The following is a 23,724-nucleotide window of genomic DNA, read 5'->3' as shown; positions in this document are numbered from 1 at the left end:
GTATATAAAACATAACTGCTAAAAATTTTAAAATATGTGTATACACAGGGAAACACTGGAAGAAAACAGATTTAAAATGTAAAGCTATTATATCTAAGTGATAGGCTTAGTGAGTAATTTTTTACTGTATACTGCACAATTTTGTTTTTTTTCAAGCTCCTAGAATTTAAGGAAATTAAAATAAGTAAGTTTAAAACTGGACTAAGTGGGGGCAGATACATCATTTTATTAGAGAAAAGACTGAATATTAAAAATTTCAACTATACCTAGTTATACCCAAATAAAGCTCAATGGGAATTTTGAAATCTAGAAAATAATTATGAGATTCTTCTGGGAAAACATGTACACAATTACCCAGGAAAATTCTGAAAAAGAATACGGTGGAAGTATATTGTTCCTGATATTCAAATGTAAAAGGTTTGACTCTAGCACCAGAGAAGCCAATAAAACATAGTAGTGCAGCAGAGCCCCTATAAGACCAAAATATATTTATATAATAACAAAAGTGACATTGTGAATTACTTGGTAGACTATGAATTTCTCTTTATTGTTGTTTAGTTAGCAAGGTAATTGTTTGAGTGAAAAATTAAATCCTTAAGTGATAATGTATTCCAAAGTATTAACCGCTTTCTCTAAGATTTGGGATCTCAATATTAAAATATTATAAATATGCTAAGATGAAATATGTGACTATGTAATAACTTCTAGATTACCAACTCATACCTTTTCTAATAATTTCCACACTTTTAAGATTTAAATACTAAGAAAAATGAAACTGCAAATAAACTAAGAGACAATATAAATAAATACTCTTTTATCCTTGCAGAAGGCCTTTTAAGAATAATATCAAACCCAAGCAACACAAATTGATATAAAAAATTAACAAAAATCTTTAAACTTCTTATGGCAAAAATTAAAAAGCTTCAAAAATAAATCATAAGTTCACAGAAATATTTCCAATGTTCAAAAATAAATCATAAGCTCAGAGAAATATTTCCAATACACAACAGATTAATAGTTGTATTAGGAAAGGAATTCCTACAAATCAGTCATAAAAAAGATGAGCATCAGCTTAGGAAAACTCAAAGAAGAAGGTAAAAGGGAATACACAGAAGAAGTGCATGGGAAAATGTGCTTTTAAACATGTTAAACCTTACAGTAATTAAATACGCAAAAATGTCAAAAGAAACAATTTCACTTATACTGGCAAATATTAAAAAGAATAACATGAGTACTTAAGGTTTGAGAAAGGAAACACATTCACATGTTGCTGCTTATAGCATGAACTGGTGTGACCCTTCTGGAGCACAAATTTGATGATACACATACCCTTTAACCAGGCAAGTTTACTTCTAAAAGTACATCCAACAAAAATAATTAGTTAAGTGTGAAAAATGTATGTGCAAGAATAGTTCCTGCAATGCTGTTTATAAGGGAAACAGTAATTGAGTGGTGATTAAGAGCTTGGAGCTGAGGAGACAGGCTGTCTGGATTCAGAATCCTGAGTCTATCCTCTCACTAGTCATGTTACTTTATGCGAGTTAAACTTTCTGTGCTTCAAGTTTCCTCATGGGTAGAGATAATAATAGCACCTGCGCCTGGTACAGTTTTACGGATAAAAGGAGCAAATATATAAAAAGCATTAAAATATATAAAAAATATATATAAAAAGCTATAACATTACCAGGAACCTAGTAAGAACTCAATAAATATTACCTATTATTACTATTGCTGAGGAAAAAAAAAGTCATTTTTCTAATTGCATTCTAAATGCAATTTACAGAATGGCTTAAATTCTATTGATCAACAGATCAGAATGCTATGCTGTCATTAAAAATGATGATGTAGAATTATATGTATAAGCATGAGAAATGCCATGATAAACAATAGTAAGTTTTTAAATAAAGGTTATAAAGTGGTATTGCTTTATTATCCTATCTTTAATCAATCATAAATATAAATATACATGTGAGTAAGCAGAGAAAACAAGATGAAAGCACATTAAGCTGACAGGTGAATGGGGATTAAATCTGGTTAGTAGAATAATGGATGGTTTTTATTTTTATCTGTATACTGTGGGAGGTTTTGTCTGAAAACATTTTTTTGGCCGTGAGCATATGTGACTTTTGTAATAAAAATGAATTTTTATAAGCCAATTATCACAGTTACAAGTGGCAGTAGGATTGCCAACACAAAACTACAGGCAATAAAGTAGGTGCTAGACAGGGCTGGTGCAGACTTAGGCTGAGGAAGGCCAAGCTTTCCAATCACCCATTCTTCAATATTCCAAAAACATATTTATAGAGAATATCAATAACAAATACAGTTCTGCTAAAAATTAAGTGAAAAATTTGCATTTTACAAACAGATAAGAGGTTACAAATATATGAATATGTGAGACTAAAGCTTGGGCTTAACTTTTTTAAATTTCAACTGTTTATACGTTTCAATCCAAGTTACCAGTGTCTAAAAGTAACTTTTGGGTTGAAAACCAAATATAGCTGCTTAAGAGTGGTTAGCAGATAAAATGACAGCAACATTATAGACTTACCTGGTTACACATAGATAAGTGTCTACAAATTTAGCTGATCTATCTTGTACTTACTGGTGTAAATATTTAAGGATAGGAGGCAAGCAGGGATGTGAAATAATGTAAAGTGTGTAAATATTACACCAGTAATTAAATCCTAACTTATTGTGTTGTTTTCCTGCAAGACTTGAAGACGAATAGCAGCTTTAAAACATTTTTGGTGCTGCCACTAAGAAAAAATGTAACATTAAGATATAACATTAAGATGGAAGAAAATGTGGAAGGGCTTATCATTTAAAATATAAAACTGATTTGTCTTTGAAAGTTTCAGGAATACCTACAAGATTATTTTTTATCTTATTGGTTAGTACTGAAACACTTGTTTCAAGGAATATAATTAACTTACGTATCTACAGACAAAGGGCACAGGACACAGAGGTATGAAGCAGAATTTGATCAAAGTGACCTACTCATCAGTAGCAATAGGGAATTTAATTATTGGAGATTAAAGACATGGATGTTATCAAATCATAATAACTAAGTGTGCACAGTGGGTTTAATGCAAAGAGCCAAGAATACTAACAGACAAACAAAAAAACCCAGAGCCAAAAGCCGAGGCTTTGGTTTGTTCATCAATACCACTTAACAATCAGATTTTTAAATCCACTCTAAACAATGGCAGATAAAAAAGATTTAGGTACTTCTAATATTACAAATCTCATGCATACCCACTGTTATCCTTAAATATTCTTAAAGTATAAAACCTCTCACCTAATGTTAAGAAACCAGATTTTCCTCATGTATTAGAACTGTTCGCTACATCATTAGGTGCATAGTGCCTTAGAGCAGATTCTCAAGAAACTGAAAGAAAATAAGGCAATGATGAGGGTGTTGGTGTATTATTTTGACAGCAGGGATACCAGGCAGGGTGAGTGAGAAAAGGAGGCAAGCAGGGATGTGAAATAATGTAAAGCATGCGTGGCTCTTTCACAAAGAACTACAAAGGCACATAACAGTTTGCTCGACAGATGCTTTACTTGGCAGTCTGGAATTCCCCAGATAAGCTGCAAGGAGAAGCCATGGGATGAAGAAATACTTAATGTGTTCCAATGGAAGAAAAAAAAAATTCATGTTTCCTCCTGACTCCTATTTTCCATTGTCATGGTTAACTTAAAGGGATTAACTGCTCTAGAGTTCCAGGTTGCCATATTCCGCTCCTCTAATACCCTATCAGGAATTAAGATCCAAGTTTAAGGTTCAAAAGTGACGGCAGAAGCCAGAAACTCTGAGTAGGTGGCTGGTTGACCCAGCTATAAGGCAGAAGCCAAGGAGAAGAATCCAGCATTCCCAAGGCAGGAGAAAGGTTCAAGCCTGAGGGCAGCAGATTGGTCTGGGAGGCTGGTAGAGCCAAGGCAATCTGAAAAGGTTAGAAAGTGTCTGATACAAGTGCTAAGCTGAAGAAGCTGGCTTGTCTTGAGAAATTTTACTGGGCAAGAACATTTTCTATTCCATTAAATATCAACAAGCATACTCAATACCGTAAGAAGCTTGTTCTAAGTGAGAACTATAGCAACTGAGCTAAGGGTAAAGTCATGTTTTCCATCTCATAGTTCTAAAGAGCCCAGTTCATTAAGTAGTACAAGAGGTAAAGAGCCCACAAAACCTGATCTTTCCCTTAATGCAATTTTAAATGTATTTAATTAAATGCACATGGATTCCAACACCACTCTGCCAATTGCTTACTCTGTACCAAGGCTTTCTCTTAGTCTCGCTTAAATTTCAAAGCAAACTCTGTGGGTCCTATTTTATAGAAAATTTAACAGGAAAATAAATAATGCAGGTCAAATCTACCTGCACTGGTAGAATAAGGACTACCAATTGGCAGAATAAGGACTAGACTAACTTCTGTTTATATGACATGCTACCCAAACCACTGAAAATCCAATACTCAACTTATTAACTATCAAAACTTATGGAAAGCAATTCTTGCTAATTCCCAAGTATTCAGGAGGACTTTTGTCTTAGAAACTGGGATATTGTATATTTCCTTAGAAAAATCATATACAACATATATAGCTCACAATCCAAAGTTTAATGAATTTTTAAAAGAAAATATTATGTTGTGACTCTGTAAGGTGATGCCCAGGTGTCTCCTTCATGCCAGAAATATTCATTACCCACCCCATCCCACTGAAGGTGTTGCCTGCTTATGGCTCACGGCCAATTCTCTCTTCTGAGACTACACCATGTCCCTGGCACAGCTCACCTCTAGTGATTGATGGAAATGGGGTAAAGAGACTAAACACTTTGATTCAACTAGGGATTTATTTGAAAGGCCATCCCATCCTCTAAGGTCTCCTGGGGCTTAATGAACCCTGTGTTACAACTTCATGGCAGTTCAACTTCTGCCTAATCCTACCTTCCTCTATTCCTTAGAGGTATAAGGAAAGAATGGTCCCAAAAAGTACTACCCAATGGAAATTCTGCTTGAAAACTTAGTCTCAGAGTTATACCTTGGATAACCTAAACTATTATATGAAGTGGTACCATAATAGTGAAAATGAAGTGACAAAGTAATACTGAGAGGAAAATTATAGTTTTAAATGTGATTATGATGAATAAAAGAGACTAAAAATAAATAAGGTTCAACAAGGAAAAATAAAATCTGAAGACTTAATAGGAAAATGGCAAAAGACACAAATAAGTATATGAAGAGAAAGACACATGACCCTTAAACACAAGTAAAAATGTTTAGCCTTATTTATAAGAAAATACATGCAAATTAAAACTATATTGGTATCAGTAATGAGCAATCTGAAAATAAAACTGAGAAAACAATTACATCTATAATAGCATCTAAAGGAAATAATACTTAAGAATAGGTTTAACAAACTAATTGCAAAAAACTTGTACCCCAAATACCATAAAACATTATTGAAAGAAATTAAAGACCTAAATAAATGGAAAAATATCTCATGGTCACATATTGGGAAATTTAATTCTGCTAAAATGGCAATAGGGTACTCTCTAAATTAGTCTACAGATTCAACAGAACATCCTATCAAAATACTAACTTTTTTGTAGAAATTTACAAACTGATTCTAAAATTCATATAGAAATATAATGAACCCAGAGTAGCTAAAACAATTCTGAAATAAAGAACAAACTTGGTGTATTGATACTTCATGATTTCAAAACTCATTAAAAAGCTATTGTATTATCCAGATACTATGGTATTGATGTAAGGATAGATATACAGATCAGTGGAATAGAAAGAACTATGAGTCCAGAAATAAGCCCTAATAATTGTGGTCAACTGATTCTTGACAAGGGTACTGAGATAATTCAACGACGAAAAACAATCTTCAATAAATGATTCTGGGACAACTGGATAGCCACATGCAGAGGAATGAAGTTGGACTCCTTTACACCATTCACAAAAGTTAACTCCAAATTAGCCCCATAGAACTAAACATAACAGTCAGAACTATAAAACTCTTAGAAAAAAAGATGAATACATCTTCATGATCTTGGTTAGCCAAAGCTTTCTCAGGTACAACACAAAAAGTATAAGTGACAAAAGCAAAACAGATACACCAAACTCCATCAAAAATAAAAACCTCTGTGCTTGAAAGGACATGATCAAGAAAATGAAAAGGGAATAGAAGAAAATATTTACAAATCCTGTACCTGATAAGGAATTGATATGCAAAGTATATAAACAACTCTTATAACTCAATAATAAAGACAAATAAATCAACTTAAAATAGGCAGAAGATCTGAACAAACATTTCTCTAAAAATATACAAATGGCCAATAAGCACATGAAAATATTCAGTGTTACTAGCAATCAGGGAATATGCAAATCAAAACCAAAATGAAATAGCATTTCATACCCACTGGAATGGAATCAAAAAGATATTAACAAAGGTTGACAAGGATGTACAGCAATTGGTTTGCCCATACATTGCTGATGGGAATGTACATGGCCATGTGTCTTTCTCTTCATATATTTTTGTCTTTTGCCATATTCCTGTTAGGTCCTCTGATTTTGTTTTTCCTTGTTGAATATTTATTTTATTTTAGTCTCTTTTTGCATAAGCACATCCATTGCTGATGAAGATGTATGTGGGAACAAATATATGAGGGAATATAAAATGGTGCAGCTACTTCAGTAAACGTTTTGGTAGTTCCTCAAAATTTTAAACAGTTACCATGAGACCCAACAATTCTGCTCCTAGTTATACACCCAAGAGAAATGAAAACATAATTCCACACATGGACATGTACACAAATGTTCATAGCAGAATCATTTGAAACAGCCAGAAACTGGAAGTAACACAAATACCCATCAACTAATGAGTTGATAAACACATCAACTGGTATATCTCCACACTGAAATATCATTCTGCCATAAAGGAAAGATATGCTGACACATGCTACGAAATGAATGAGCCTTGAAAACATTTTGCTAAGTGAAAGAGGCCAGTCAGAAAAGAACACATATTGTATGATTCCATTTATATGAAATGTCAAGAACAGGCAAATCTCTAGACACAGAAAGTAGATGAGTGGTTGCCTAGAGCCAGGATGTTGTGGGAGGGATTGGGAAGAAATGGGAAGTAATTGCTAATAGTACAGCATTTCTTTTTGGGGTGATGAAAATATTCTAAAAGTGACTATGGTTATGGTTACACAATTCTGTACATATTCAAAACCAACGAATTATATACTTCACATGATAAACTGTATGGTATGTAAATTGTATCTCAATAAAACTCTTATAAAATCTACACTGGGATATCACATCTGACCTATCAGACTGGCAAGACTTCAAAATTTTGGCAAAATCCTCTTGGCAAGATTGAAAAACGGACACTCTTGCATGCTGCTAATAAACATGTAACACTGACTCATCCACTGTGGAGAGGAATTGGGACTATCTAATGAATAGAGCCATTTGTTCTTTGACCCAGAAACCTCACCTCTGGGAATTAATCTTGGTGATACTTATGCACAAGTTTATTTGATGTGGGATCATATGTAACAGTAAAAGCGTGGAAACAAATGACCATCAGAAAAGTACCTGTTGACTAAAACTTACTTCATCTAAGCAATGAAGTAATATAAAAGCACAAAACAGAATTTTAAAAAATCAACTGTTGGAATGATCTCTAAGATTTGCAGATAAAAAGCAAAGTGAAGAACAGTGTAAGGAAGACATAGAAATAAGAATGCAAACATATACATATCACATAATACACATAACTACATATACACACTTATTTTTACCAAAAGAAACATTGAAGTATGAGCCAGAAATTAATAAAAACGTTTTCCAAAGACAGCAAGAGGTTGAAAGTATAGAAAGAATGATGATAAAAGGGAAACTTCTGCATATACCTCTTTCTCTTTATATAATTTTTTTTTTTCCCTTTTTTTTTTTTTTTTTTTTTGAGACTGAGTCTCACTTTATTGCCCAGGCTGGAATGCAGTGGCATGGTATCAGTTCACTGCAACCTCACCTCCAGGTTCAAGTGATTCTCATGCCTCAGCCTCCAAGTAGCTGTGATTACAGGTGCCCACTATCAAGCCTGGCTAATTTTTGTATTTTTAGTAGAGATGGGGTTTCACCATGTTGGTCAGGCTGGTCTCGAACTCCTGACCTCAAATGATCCACCCATCTTGGCCTCCCAAAGTGCTGGGATTACAGGCATGAACCACCGCACCCAGCCAATTTTCACATTTAAACCATGTAAATGTTTTACAAATTTAAACAAAATTACATTGAAAAGAAAAAGAAGCTCTGCATCCTAAAATTGGAAATGGACTGAAAGAAGTGAACTCAACTATATGCCAAATGGGAAAGACAACCACCCTTTACTTTGAATGTATACTCTTAGCCAGAAATAGGGACAATATGGACTACAAGGATGTCTTAAACATTACTCAGTGGTTTCCCTGATTTTGTGACATTTTATTTATATCTATACATAAAATACATATTTTATGTATATTGTGGATAAAAGCAAATAAATATTCTTATTTTTTAGAAAACAAGATTTTGACTGTCAGAGTATGGAGTTGCAAATATGAAATCAAAGTAGTTAAGAAAGGATTTATAATGTTAAAATTAAACTAAAAATATCAATATAAATCCATTATTTCTTCCATCCAGTCATTCCATCACTCAAATATTCATTTCTTTCTTATTTCCTTGCTCTATAAGTCATTTTTTTGGGGGGGGGGCTTTTATTCATTTATTCATTCACTCAATAACATGAGGCATATCCTTACAATTAAGGTAGACTTGGGAGCCAATACACAGCTCTTATTCATTCATTTAATCATTAAGCCCTAGATGCAAATAACTTAGCACCCAGAGCTTGGCTTCTAATTATAATTCTTCTATAAAAGTAATCAAAGCCCCTTGGAGAAATGGTTAATTCCATCCTGAGCCACCATAGGGTTTTGCCAAAAGGACACAGTTCCCAGCCTAAAGACACTCCCACAACTGCCAAATGTGGGATCATTTGAGCGCAGAAAAATTTAATGTTGTTCATTCCACACTGACAAGGGAAAGCTCTTCTTCATAGAATAATATCACTAAAAGAAAAGTAAAAAATGCTAATAGAATTCAAAAATCAACATTCTACAACCCAAAAAGAAAAAAATTGAATCAGGCTAGGATGATCAACAGACAAACTGATAATGAATTGGGAGGAATATATATTTGCATGATGCCCAAGTAGTCACCCAATAGAATACTTGCAAACTGGAAAGGGAATGCCAAGGCCTTACAACAGAGAGATATGAAAGTGGTGACCTTAACTAAGAAAGCCAACTAAGCATTAATAAATGTGAGACAACTTAACATTACACGGCTTCTAATGGGATGCAATATTAAGTATACAATATCACTGATAAAGTATTCTTGCCGAAAAACTTAATCTGAATATAACCAAGATTTTATACCTGATTTACAGATTACAGTAGATTCAGAGGAGAGAAAAATGGCTTAACCACACCACAAGAAAATTATCAAACAAATCCACACTGTACAATATTCCATGGGATGAAGTCTTAAAAACTCAATGTGGTTACATCAGGAAAAACACCTAATGCATGCTAGGCTTAATACCTAGGTGACAGGTTGATAGGTGTAGCAAACTACTACGGCATATAACTGCCTGTGTAAGAAACCTACACATCCTGCACATGTATCCTGGAACTTAACATTAAATTAAATTAAAAAATTTTTAAAAGTCAATGTGGTTGGGAAAAAAAATGTTGTAGTTAAACACAAACAAAACAACAGTGTGGGCAACACCCAACTGCAGGGATGTGCACACATGGAAGGACTGTTCTTTATGAAGACATACTAAAGAGACCTAACAACCAAATAGGATGGAGGAACCATTGGATCCTCTTCAGAGAAAGGTAAATTGTAACAAATTGGGATACTTGAATGGACACTTCAAACGACATGATGGAACTGCCCATTTTCTTAGGCATAATAAGTATATTATGATTATGTAGCAAAAAGTCCTCATTTTTAAGGATGCATGATTAAATATTTAACAGTGAAAGAGCTGAGGTCTGCAAATCAATTTCAAATGGTTCAACAAAAAATACATATTTATATATATACGCAGAGATAAAGTACATTTGTTTTATCTAGTTAATGAGAAAATGTGTAATCATCACACTCCTTCAAATTGTATGACTGAAATTTTTTCATATTATAAAAACGAGAAAAGCTTGAAAAACAACCAATTAAGTTCTAGTAAATTGATAAATATAAAAATAGAAGTTAATGAAATAGAAAAATGTTAAGGCAAATTTATTCAATAAAGTTAAAAATGGATTCTTTGAGAAGAATAATGAGAGACAAAAGGCTTGGCTACTCTGGCACAAATAAATAGTGAGAAGGCAAAATTAACATTAGAAAAGAGAAAGATGATGTAACAACAGACAAGAAAATTCAAAAATTTAAACTAATTATTGTATAATGTTATACCACATACATTTTAAAAGCTACGTGAAGGCTTGGCAGGGTGGTTCATGCCTGCAATCCCAGCACTTAGGGAGGCAGAGGTGGGAGGATCACTTGAGGACAGGAGTTTGAGACCAGCCTGGCCAACATGGTGAAACCCCATCTCTACAAAAAAATACAAAAATTAACCGGGCATGGTGGTATGCGCCTGTAGTCCCAGGTACTCGGGAGGCTGAAGGGGGAGGACTGCTTGAGCACAGAGAATAGAGACTGCAGTCAGCGCAGATCACATCACTGCACTGTTGCCTGGGTAACACAGTAAGACTCTGTCTCAAAAAGAAAAAAACAAGTTAAATTGGTATATTTTATTATATATATATTTTACAGCAATAGAAAAACTGTAAAACCGTACTAATTAGAATCTATAATAAATACTCTACTTATTGATATTCTGCTTAACTGGAGCAGGTTATCAGAAATTACAGATCAAGCTCAATTTCTAAATTAGTAACGAGGTATAGATCTGTATTTAACACTTATTAAATAAACATTCTATTTACAAATTCATTTTTACGCCTTTTAGAATTTAGGTTTCAGAATTATTCAACAGTTTTCTACTTAGACATTTCTCATATGTAAATCACCAAAGATTCACTGGGCAGATATGAGTAAAAAGAACAAATATAGACTTTTTACTATCACAGAGCTTCTGAATAAGACAAAAAATTAGTGGATCCTGCATTTGAGATATTTATTCATGAGACCCTAACATATCCTATGAAATGCCATTATTTAAAAGTTAAAACCTTTAGAGTTATAATCAGGATAGTTATTAAGGTAGAACTTCTACCAAAATTAGGCTGTGAATGACCTGGAACCCTGTAGTCAGTAGGATCTAAGCCAGAATCTATATTTAGACAGTCATTCTGAGGATTGTAATATTACTAGTTCTGGGCAGCCGAATAAGCCGGTAGATTAATGGACTGGAGAAGTAGACATGCTATATAAATATATTTAAAAAGTTGCTGAGTTTCTGAGAGTTTTAGAGTGCGAATGTTCTCCCTCTCTTCTCATAACTAGAAGGAATGTATTTGATATTAGAGGTGACTAATAGGAGAGTTAAAAGCAAAGTCCCTGGAATGCAAGATCACATTTCATGTATCAAAAATTAAAGAACTTTACAAAATAAGGAGAATAAAATATGAAGATTTACAAAAGTTCCTTTGGCTAGCAACAAAGAATCTACTAAAACAGACTAGTTTATTTCCAGAAAATAAGTAAATGAAGCTCAGGTTATATTTTTCTGTTACTGACATTGTTCAAAATTTTCCATCTATGAGCAGTAATTTGAACTTTATTACTATTTAAAAATTATTCACCATGTCATACTACCCCTCTTTCTGCTAATCAACATTTCTGATTACAGATTTTTTAAATGCTGCTTTTAATTAAAATATAACTTATTTCCAGAATTTTAAGTAAAGCTATATGATTTATTGCAAATTATGGTTTTGTAAAAAGGGCATCCTGCTTTCTTCAAATTGAGATGAAAAACAAGGCTAATATGCCCAAGAATAAGATAAACCTTCTCCAACATAAGCTGGCTGAATTTTCTGACTGAAATATGCTTCTACATTCCAGTAATTTCAGACAGTAGTAAACACAAAGGGGGACATGACAATATTAACAGCAAAACTCCACTAACTTACTGAAAGCAATTTGGCCCAAATACAGTGGCGAGATTGTGAACATTCATGCGATTCTGCACATGATGCTTGGCTACTTTTGTCAAGAACTGGCAAAGGTATTTGAGGAGGCAGTAGTGGGTGTCTGGCAGCTCTTTTATTAAGTCTCTTAAGCTACTCTCCTGAACATCATTTCTGCCACCTGGAAAAAAAAAGAATAAAAATGTTCTCAGGTATATTTCACAGTAACAACAACAGAAGCCATAGGTGTAATAAATTCTAACATTTTATTCAGAGAAAAACTCTTGAGAGACGGAGATAGGCTTTGCATATTTGATTTTATGTTAAAGAATTACTAACTTATGCAAGAAATCTAAAAAAAACCCCACAAGTTTTATTCAATGCACAAAATGAGTTTGTGTTTCAATTTTATGTTTTCTTCCTTAAAATTAAGACAATGGTTAGGTTTTTGATCCACAGCAGAATCTTCCATTTGATTTTTGTCTTCAAGTTTGTTAAAACCAGGATTCTCTTCAGGAAAATTTGATATGAGAGATCTTCAAGGGACACCAGGGGGGATGCTGAACTTAGTGATCAGGATACTGTACACAGAGAAAACTGAAGGAAACCTTTAATTCCCAAACAGCTTTTTAATCTTGACAAAGATTATCTCCTTGACCAATCTCTAGTCAGACTTCTCTGAGCTTTTTTCAACTAAGCCCTCTTCTGGGCATGTCCTCAAGAGACCACTTCCAGTAACAACACTGCTAAGTCAGTTCAGTCAAAATTCCCCACCATTCATATCTGATAACCCTCCATATCTGAACAAATTACTCATTTCCCATCATCCTTCAAATGATGTCTGATCACCTCGGCCTGCCTTCAGCAAGAAACTTGTTAGGGCAGTTTAGCCATAATCTCTCTTTACCTTTGAGGTTTCCTCTCAGTAATTTTCCACCCACTGCCTGCCGCTTATCCCAACCCTGCAACATGGCTATGTAATTCCCACTTTCCCTTGTATTCCAAGTTGAGCCCAATCTCTCTGCCCCAACTGCAAAACCCCAATGCAGTAGTCCCTCTAGCTATCATAATAGTCCTGAATAAAGATTGCCTTACCATTCTTTAACAAGTGTCAGAATGAATAACTTTATCTTCTTCTTCTTTTTTTTTTTTATAAAGGAGTTTTGCTCTTGTCACCCAGGCTGGAGTGTGGTGGTGCAATATTGGCTGCTTCAGCCTCCCAAGTGCTGAGACTATAGGTGCCTACCAACACGCCCGGCTAATTTTTGTATTTTTAGTAGAGATGGGGTTTCAACATGTTGGACAGGCTGGTCTTGAACTCCTGACCTCAGGTGATCCATCTGCCTCGGCCTCCCAAAGTGTTGGGATTACAGGTGTGACGCACCACACCCAGCCAGAATAACTTTTTCTTTACAATATCTAACATGTCATATAGTGCAGAATTTGATATATCTTTCTCATACAAAAGACTAATAACCCAGCAATACCCCAAATTGTCTAATGATATACCAAAATTCATAGGCATACATATGAAAAGTCTCTCTCAAGTCTCAAAGATTTGTTTTGTCATTATTAAATACAGTAAAATTGTTAATTTTTGTGACTTTGTATAATGCTTTCTCTTGGAAGAAAATAAAAGTATTTTATAACAAATACAGCAGTTTAGAGGAATGACTACAGTCCATTACTTTAACAGACATCTAAGAGAATGAAAATGTAACTCAGTTACAATTAATAAGCAGTTGTACTGCCTACCCAAGTCAGCTTTAGCCAGTTAAGTGAAGAAGAAACAGAAAAATGAGAGAAATGAGATACAAAATCAGAGGATTAATCAGTGTTACAAATCACCTGGATAACATAATGCTACAGACAGGAAGTGAAAATATACAGCAAATCAAACACAGTAACATCGAGAGGCTTCAGAGTACAGGATCAGAATGAAGCCTCACGTCATTTCTGAGGTGAGGAACCTGGTTCTGCTACTTAATACCTATGTGACCTACATTGCATTGTTTATGATGACTATTTTCCACTGCACTATGACCTTAACTAGCAAGGATATATAAGAGATTAAAATAATTAAGTTGGCGTGATTAAGAACTAATCGGAGATATCCATTTCTCATGCCTTTATATTATAAAAGTAAACAAATAATGAACCAAGAGAAAATGTTCTGCCTTTTGTGTGGTGACTAATTCAAAGTGAGCCTATGGGATGTTTTCACTAGTGTCTGCTCTCTGTTTAAACTGTGGTCTGATTCTCAGCATTTAAAGATACAAGCAACAGAATTACAACAGCCTTGATAATCAGATTCTGGCCTCTGGCTCTGAAATGAAACCTCAAACCACAAGGCAGGCAATGTGTAAAGACACCAGGTCAAAAAAAAATAAAGATTCAAAATATTTATGAATTTATGACAATAACATCTTTGAAAAAGCAGCAGCATTTTCATCATTTTCTAATTTTTGAAATACGATAAACAATTTTTCCAGGAAATAAAATTGCCAAATAATGGGAAGGGAGACAGATGTATTTAGAGAGTTTCACGTTTAGCAAAAGAACATAAAATCCTTTTATGTTCACAGAAGATATCACAAAACATATTCTCAAAAGTCAAAAGTGACTGAGAAAGAAATATCTCATATCTACCTCCTTCCATTTCCACAGGATTTTTGTTTCCTGTGATGGAAGACGGATTCATAGATTCCTGGATTCACCAACTGGGCAAGGTTGTCAGTGTCCTCTCCATCAGTGACTTTGACAGCAGCACACCTACATTTATAATTTACCTCTTGAATCCCTGTTCAAATACACTGACAGCAAAGAGCTTAATTCATTAGCATGATATTTTGCCTCATGTCTTTTCATACTGGTTAATTATGTATCTGCATTTTGTAAAGCGTTTCCAGAAATATCTGGTAAATATCACCATTACTCCCAGCCTGCTGCAACCCTACAAATAAGATTTCCTACATATGAGAATAATAACTGCTCAACACCTTCAGAGGAGGCTTATAGAAAAATGCCTATGATAGCAGCATGGGGGCAGTGGTGGTACAAATGTGCCTATTAGGAAGATGTCTTCTGATGCTTGCAGGAAAGAAAGCTCATACTAATTGGCAGGGTACGGTGGCTCATGCCTGTAATTCCAGAACTTTGGGAAGCCAAGGAGGGTGGATTGCTTCAGCCCAGGAGTTCCAGACCAGCTGGGCAACACAGCGAAACCCCGTCTCTACAAAAATTAGCTGGGCGTGTCGGCACATGCCTATAGTCCCAGCTACTTGGGAGGTTAAAATGGGAGGATCTCTTGAGCTTGGGGAGGTCAAAGCTACAGTGAGCCATGATCATGCCACTGCACTCCAGCTTGGGTGACAGAATGAGACCCTGTCTACAAAAAAAATAAAAGTTCCTATTACTTTGCTATGGCTTAATTTTTTGATTTATGGACACCTAAATACAATAAACACTGCCTTATCCGTTCTGTTCTTGTATTTATATTGTTAATTATGATAACTCCCTTAAGGTCTCACATTATAACAGAGTTCGCAATGCTTCTATTTTTATTTACATGCATCCAAAATGTACATTTATTGCACACTATGTATGATGTTTATCACACACTTTCTATGTGCTTAACATTCTCTAAAATCAGGGAGACAGCATTAAACAAAGCTGTGATAGTTAATATTGAGTGTCAACTTGACTGAAGGACCAAAGTATTGTTCCTGGGTGTGTCTCTGAGGGTGTTGCCAAAGGAGATTAACATTTGAGTCAGTGGACTGGGACAGGCAGTCCCACCCTCAATCTGGGTGGGCACCATCCAATCAGCTGCCAGCACAGCTAGAATAAAAGCAGGCAGAAAACCATGGGAGGACCAGACTGGCTGAATCTTCTGGCCTCCATCTCTCTCCCGTTCTGGATGCTTCCTGCCCCTGAACATCAAACTCTTCAGCTTCTGGACTCTTGAACTTACACCAGAACCACTCTTGGACCCTTGGATTTTCCAGGGGCTCTCGGGTCTTCAACCACAGACCGAGGGCTGCACTGTGGGCTTCCCTACTTTTGAGGTTTTGGGACTCAGACTGGCTTCCTGGCTCCTCAGCTTGCAGACGGCCTATCGTGGGACTTTACCTTGTGATTGTGTGAGCCAATACTGCTTAATAAGCTTCCTTCCTATACAGGTATTGATCGACTTACCACCTGTGCAACTTACGACCATTCAACTTTACGACCACAATTGCTAGCCACAACTGCTCCGCGTCTGGCAGCGCAAACGTTGCCCAGCTGGGCGTACGACAGTGCGGACCAGCTTCCGGCAGCACTACCATCTCCGCATGCACCATTTCAACTGTACATATAGCCTACTCAACTTACGACCAAATCGTGTTACGACCGGTCCACAGTCCTGACCGTGGTCGTAAGTCGAGCACTAGCTGTATTCATCTATCCTATTAGTTCTATACCTTTAGAGAACCCTGACTAATACAAAAGCAAACTCCATGCCCTTATGAAACATTCTAATCTAGGGGTAGACAGACAATTAAAAAACAAATGTTTAAAATATATGTGAAGTGGTAACATACGTGTTATGACTTAGAAATAACACATATGTTACCATCTACACATAGAAAGCAGGGTAAAGAGGAGGAAAGCAGAGTATGTTGGGGTAGACGTTATTTCACTCAATATGGTCAGGGAGGCCCCTCTGATAACGTGACATTTGAGCAGAGCTGAAAGAAATAAGGAAGTGTGTAGCAGGCAAGGAAACAGCACATGCAAAGGCCTCCTGAGGTGGAGTTCCTGGGGGTGGGGCTAAGGGTGGGTGGGGAGAGTAGCCGGAGATGAAATCAGGAGACAATGCAGAGAGGGAAAGGACAAATCATTGCTGTCTGATTAAATCTGATTAAAAGCCATGGTCTTTTAATCAGACCATGTTTTTGTTTTGTTTTCTGTGTGAGGGTTTTGAGCTGTGGGGAGACATGATCTGCTTGTGGACCACTCTGGCTGCTATGCTGAGTCTAGACTGCAGAGGCACAGTTGAAAGCATTAAGATTACTTAAAAGACTACTGCAATCATCCAGAAGGAAAGGGCCTCGTGGCCTGGATCAGGCTGATGCTGGTAGGATGGTTAGACACAGGGGTGGATTCTAAATGTACCTTTAATTTGTCTTGTGCTGGAAGTTGTTATAAGTTCAATCTTTCCAAAAACATTTCTTGAGTGACTACTCTATGTCAGGTACCATTCTAAGCGTTTGGGATAAATCCATAAACAAAATAAACAGAAAATCCCTACCCTCATGGAGCTTACCTTCTAGCAGATGAGACATTAGGCAATAAATATAGTAACAAGGCTAAGGGAATTGGGAGTACTTGAACCAAGATGAAGGCTGGTGATTGAGATTATAAATAAGACTGTCAGGAAGGTCTCCTTGAAATGTACTTGATATCTGCAGCTAAAGTAAAAAATCTATACACTGGCAAACATAAGCTCTTTCAGAGATGGTGGTTGAGTTACAACCAAATTTTAAATACATTCCACGAATTGCATATTAAAAGAGCTCAAGGCACTGTTTTAAATAATGATACACATTTTTAAGACACACAGTAAGACAAACCAGCATAGGAATACAGTACATCTATACTTCAAATATATTTTAAAGAAATGTGGAATAATTTAGTCTATTTACAGAATTTGCTGAGTTGGATGGAATATTACTGTTAGGTAGGAATCAGATTACAGATAATAGCTAAATATAAGAAAAAGCTCATTTGGTGGTCACAGGGAAAGGACACTCAGCAATAAAATTCCATAGAAGGGCCTTAGAAACAGAAGTGAAATGCATCTCTGCAGATGTATTAACATATGTTAACAGCTTTAAACTTGTAGTTATTTTTAGAATTAAATTGGAATAAAAACTAGGATCATATGTTATAATTCGTAAGTCCAAAAAAAAATTTTTTTTTTTTTTTGAGACAGAGTCTCACTCTGTCACCAGGCTGGAGTGCAGTGGTGCAATCTCAGCTCACTGCAACCTCCACCTCCTGCATTCAAGTGATTCTCCTGCCTCAGCCTCCTGAGTAGCTGGCACTATAGGCATGTGCCACCACGTCCAGCCAATTTTTATATTTTTAGTAGAGAAGGGGTTTCACCATGTTGGCCAGGATAGTCTTGATCTCGTGACACTGTGATCCACCTGCCTCTGCCTCCCAAAGTGCTGAGATTACAGGTGTAAGCCACCGTGCCCTGCCAAGTCCAAAAATTAGAAGAAAACTTTGCAGATGGAAATAATGGTTCACAATTGAAACAGTCATCATTTTCTTTGACATCAATCTCTTCTTAGGCAAAAACTCTCTCTCTCCATTAGTGAAAAGTGCCACGTCAAATTATTCAAGTTTTCTTGAAAGCTTTCATTTGCTGTTGGCTACATTTGACCCATTGCTCAAGCTAAAACGCAAACATTCAACTAGCACAGTATACAAAGCATACAGAGAAATCTACTCAGCACTTGAAAACTGTACCATAAATACTTTTGTTCCAGTTTAAGCAGCAAAAATTGAACCATGTGACAAATATTTGCTCTCACAAAAAAAAATCATAATTATAATCAGCAATGCTATAGCTATATCACAGGATATGTCACAGGATGACACCCACCTCTAATCTTGACATGTATCCTAGTGTTTGTCACATGCCTAGACTTTTCAATGACCATGAAGTTATACTGTACTCATAATATTAGCCTCAAGGAAAGAAGAAAATAAAATAACTGGCAAAAGGCTAATTTCTATCATGATATATCTCAGAGCCATGGGAAGATCAACCATTAAAACAACCAAAATATTTAGTCTCATGGTGCCAGATTTATCAAAGTAGCTCCCCCTTCCTGCCTCATTAAACCTCATAAAAAGTTTTATGAAAACTTGCTAATAATCTATTAGATATTAACAGTATAATGAGATGTTGCTGACTTTGCAGATTAACAGAAGTCATAAAGTTGAGAACGTGGGCAGCCTCTAGAAACTGAGAAACCAGCAAAGAAACACAGACTTCAGCCTTACAACTGCATGGAACTGGATTCTGCCAACAATCTCAATGATCCTGACAGTAGATTCTCCCCCAGAACAGTCATACTGGAGCCTAGACTCTCACCTTGAATTTGGCCTTGTGAGACTTGGAGTAGAAGAAACAGTTGAGCCCACACGGTTCTCATCCACAGCACAGTGAGATAATAAATTTGCACTTTATTAAGCCACTAAGTTTGTGGTAATGTGTTATAGTAGCAATATGAATCTAGTAGTTCCCCATTTGGAGATGACACGATTGAAATAGATTGATTCGCCTGTCCACACTCACCCAGGTAACAAATAGCTGAGCTACAAATTAAATCCAAGCAGTTGGGACCTCATAACACACAGTTTGATCAGCCTACTTTTACAAAGTTAGCTATGAGTGTTATCATTATTACAGAGTAGCTAACACTGTGTCTCATGTATGTAAATATTTAAGAAACATTTCCTGAATCAACCAATCAATAAGCAAATCGGTTGTGCAGTGGAGAGGTGGGAATCTTAATTAATTTGTGAGAAACTATAGCTTTGTAGGTTCTCGGGGCTTGTGGTGAAACAAAATTTTAATAGAAGGCTGTAAGGCTGTATGGACATAAAATATAAACTACATAAAAATAAATATAACATGAATTATATTTCTTTCCAAATACGTATTTACAGAAGAATGAGAAAAGTAATCATGAAATGCCAGCTGTACAGAATGAGACTGGGGTTTACCTCTGCATTTCATTCCCCAAGACTGAAATCACTTCTTTAGAGTGAAGAGAAGCTTATGTAGGCAACATAATTTCATTTTCCTATGCAAAAGGAGGGGTTATGTTTCTTAAAATATCTCACAACCTCGTGACCATGACATGGCTCTCAAAGGCCTCACACAAATTTCTCAAAGGGCAGGCTGATAAAGTAACTAATAAAAAATAAAGTGACTAATAAAAATTAATAAATTACCATCTATTCTTGGAGGTTATTAATGAATCTACAAATCTTATCACTCTGATTAGATTCTGCAAAATGCAGAGGTATATTTATTACCAAATTGGTCAATATGTATACTGATCCTCCTGTTCCCAGAAAGAACATGAATGTTCAAGTAAGAGCAAAGGCCTGCGGGAAGAACAAAGAATTCGGTGATATTTTAGACTTTAGTCTTATAACCAAAACAAACTCCAGATAATGCCTAAATAGTATCTCAGCATATTTATTTTGTGGAGTATTTACTGGGTGCTGAATGCTTGTCAGTGGGGACAGGTGGTATAGATAAAAATGTCAAACAGTCTAACTAAATTATAAAGCTGGAACCTCATATCTACACTAAATGTTAGACACAAGCATTTAGCAGCTGAAGAACTTATTTTATCAGAAACATAGCACATAGGACAGAGAGCCTCCAACAATGTAAAATGCTAATCTGAAACAATATTGGCAGCAGCTCAGCTAATAAAACTTGGCTTTCTCCATAAATCTAGCACTACATTAAATGGGCCAAGTACAGGAACTATATAGTTTCAGTTGAAATCATACTACTGCCAGTTGGTTTTTTTCTAGACGCTCCTTGTTAAATGCTCAGCTATAAGTGGCCTTTAAGTGGATTTGGTGTCATATGCGTTAAACCAAGCCCAGAGTTACTCAAGCCTATTTGTATATCCTCTTATCCTTCCTTTCTCCCTTAAGGGCCTCAAATTGTTTATGGACTCATTGTAAAAGGTTGATTATTTCCATGGGTTCAGTAAAGCAGGTGTTCAAAACAGCTCGACAGAATTAGGGCAGAGCATAGGTGGCTAGTAAGCTAATCATTTGGCATCCCTTCAATTGATATTCTTTAACCAAATTTTTAAATATTTTTATGTAGATTAATTTTCTATTAATACAAGTTGTATACTTTTTAAATAACTCACTTGTTGACTATGTCTTCTCTTCTTCCAACAAAAAAGACTCACTAAAAAAACAAAGAATTTACAGAGGATTTCACCCAGTTTACAATGAATTCCATAATATCCTCAATAGACCTCTTCTTGGACTTGGAGGTGCTGGGTCTCCCATTTTTCCTCTTCAAGCCCATAATCGAAAAGCTATGTTAGAAAATAATTACTCAAAGTTGCAATATAACATAGCAATTATAGGTAGATACTCAAGAGAAATAAAAAGCATATATCCACATAAAAACTTGTACATAGATGTTCATAACAGCAAAAAAATTGAAATAACCAAATTTCCATCAACATAGGAATGGATAAGTAAAATGTGGTATTTTCATACAACAGAATATTAACGAGCCATAGGAATAAAGTACTGACATATGTGACACCACAGATGAAGCTTAAAACGTTATGCTAGATCACAGAAGCCAGTCACAAAGGACCACATATTGTGTGATTCCATTTATGAAATGTCCATGAGAAGCAAATGTTTATAGAGAGACAGTAGACTGGTCTTTGCCTAAGGATGTGGGTGGTTGCAGGAAGGAGGAATGGGGAGTGACTGCTAATGGGCATGAGTTTCTTTCCAGGGTCATAAAAATGTTGGAAAGTTAGATAATGGTGTTGGTTGCACTTTGTGAATATATTAGTAACCACTGAGCTGTACACTTTAAGAAGGTCTATTTATGGTGCTTAATTTATATACCAGTAAAACTGTTATAAAGAAATTCTGTTGACTTCAAAATCAAGCGTGGGGAAAAAAATCAAGCATGGGAAAAGAAAGTCAGAGGAGACCTTTCAGATAAAGATGACAGATCATTTCAGTTAAAGATGAGTGTATCTACTTCTCCTCCTAATATCCCACTAAAATAACATTTTTTTTTGTTTGTTTGAGACGAGGAGTTTTACTCTTTCGCCAGGCTGGAGTGCAGTGGCACGATCTCGGCTCACTGCAACCTCTGTTTCCCGGATTCAAACAATTCCCCTGTCTTAGCTTCCTGAGTAGCTGGAACTATAGGTGTACACCACCACACTCGGCTAGTTTTTTGTATTTTAGTAGAGACTGGGTTTCACCATGGCCAGGATGGTCTCCATCTCCTGACCTCATGATCCACCTGCCTCGGCCTCCCAAAGTGCTGGGATTACAGAAATGAACCACTGTGCCCCGCCTAAAATGACATTTTTTTAAAAAAAGAATAAGCCCTCATGGATAAAGAGAATAGCCTAAAACATGACAGTAGATGAAATAGTTTAACAAATTTACATGTGCATGCACACACTCACGTTTCAAGATGAGTTGCTCTTACATGGAATAATTTGCTCAGTCATGGCTCCTCTTTCCAAGCTTGCATAATCTCACCCACTAGTTAATACTATCTCATAGAGTCAAAGGCCATATAAGGAAAATAAAGATGCATACGTGTACCCAGCAAAGAAAAGATCATCTGGTTATCAGGACCTACAACCTTGGAGGTCACGGAGGTCATAGACACAAATAAGGTTTTTCCTGTCACGTGGATCTGGATGAGAGCAGTTCAATTGGAATATTGCCAAAATGTATGAAGTCATATGTGGAAACCTGGGTTTCCTGCCATGACATTTCCAATTTATTACAGTGGAGACTTTGCATTGCTGATTAAGTGGTACCTTGGGCAAATATGTAGATGTCAACCCTTTAATTTTCCTCTGGGTTTAAGTCTTTACCTAGAAAAAAAGAATAGTTTATATGTGTGGCATTGCTTATAGAAAACTTAAAAGATACACACTGAAAATGGAAAGGGTTAAATTGTGTAGTTTAATATAATGATTCTGTTTCTCACAGAAACAGGTATTTGTGTAAGTTGAGTAATTTCAAAAGAAAAGCAGCTTCTCAGTAAGAAGAAATTAACCTAGGGAAGGAAATATGTCATATGCTTGTTATGGAGCTCATATTATCAAAGAAATGACACTTCATAACTGGTATTTGGCCAACATTTATTCACAAGCTACTTTAAAATTTGCAAGTCAAAACCACTCAGCTAATCTCAAAACAATACAGATGGCATGATAGTGTATATAAAAGACAGGCTTGATTCCAAGATACCTACTGAGTTTCTCATACAATGAAGAAAAAGAAAGCCCTTAAGGCTTAGGTACAAATTAGTTTATTAAATTAGCTTTACTTACAATTAGCCAATGTACTGATTAAAATGGCCCTATTATTAGAGAAAGAAAAACAGTTACTATCTAAATTAACAAATGCTCATAAGCATTTGATAAAATTCATAGGCACTTAACTCTCACATGTTTGCACAGCTGCTATTATAAAATTTTGTCTCATTTAAAATCAAATATGAGCTGGGGGGTTAAAAAAAAGCGACAGAATTTCCATTTAAAGACAGAGATTGATTATATGTGTTTATCTAGTCTTCTTCCCAAGACTCCCCTTAAATGACAGTAAAATAATGCTTAAAAAAATGTAAGCACCCCATGGCAAAAAAAGAACAGCAGAGAAGACAGAAGAGTATG

The 23,724-nt window shown here is 35.7% G+C and overlaps 1 protein-coding gene across 7 annotated transcripts in view; it reads right to left on the bottom strand.

Annotated features, from left to right (window-relative positions):
* The window catches only part of FAM13A (family with sequence similarity 13 member A), a 393,400-nt gene that overhangs the window by 252,581 nt on the left and 117,095 nt on the right, over window positions 1-23,724 (bottom strand). For 5 of the 7 annotated variants that reach the window (XM_032239626.1, XM_032239624.1, XM_032239629.1 and 2 more), the window contains one exon: window positions 12,236-12,413. The exons of 1 other annotated variant lie outside the window; for it this stretch is intronic. In XM_032239626.1, the coding sequence (XP_032095517.1) occupies window positions 12,236-12,413 (178 nt within the window). Of the gene's footprint in view, window positions 1-12,235; window positions 12,414-14,881; window positions 14,994-23,724 lie in introns of those variants that run through there. One more of the 7 variants, XM_032239630.1, reaches the window with a different exon arrangement.

Source organism: Sapajus apella, unplaced genomic scaffold (genome assembly GCF_009761245.1).
Source record: "Sapajus apella isolate SASKATOON/1434 unplaced genomic scaffold, GSC_monkey_1.0 scaffold45, whole genome shotgun sequence".
Lineage (NCBI taxonomy): Eukaryota > Metazoa > Chordata > Mammalia > Primates > Cebidae > Sapajus > Sapajus apella.
Note: the sequence above shows the minus strand (reverse complement) of the source record. Positions and strands in the feature narration are given on the sequence as shown.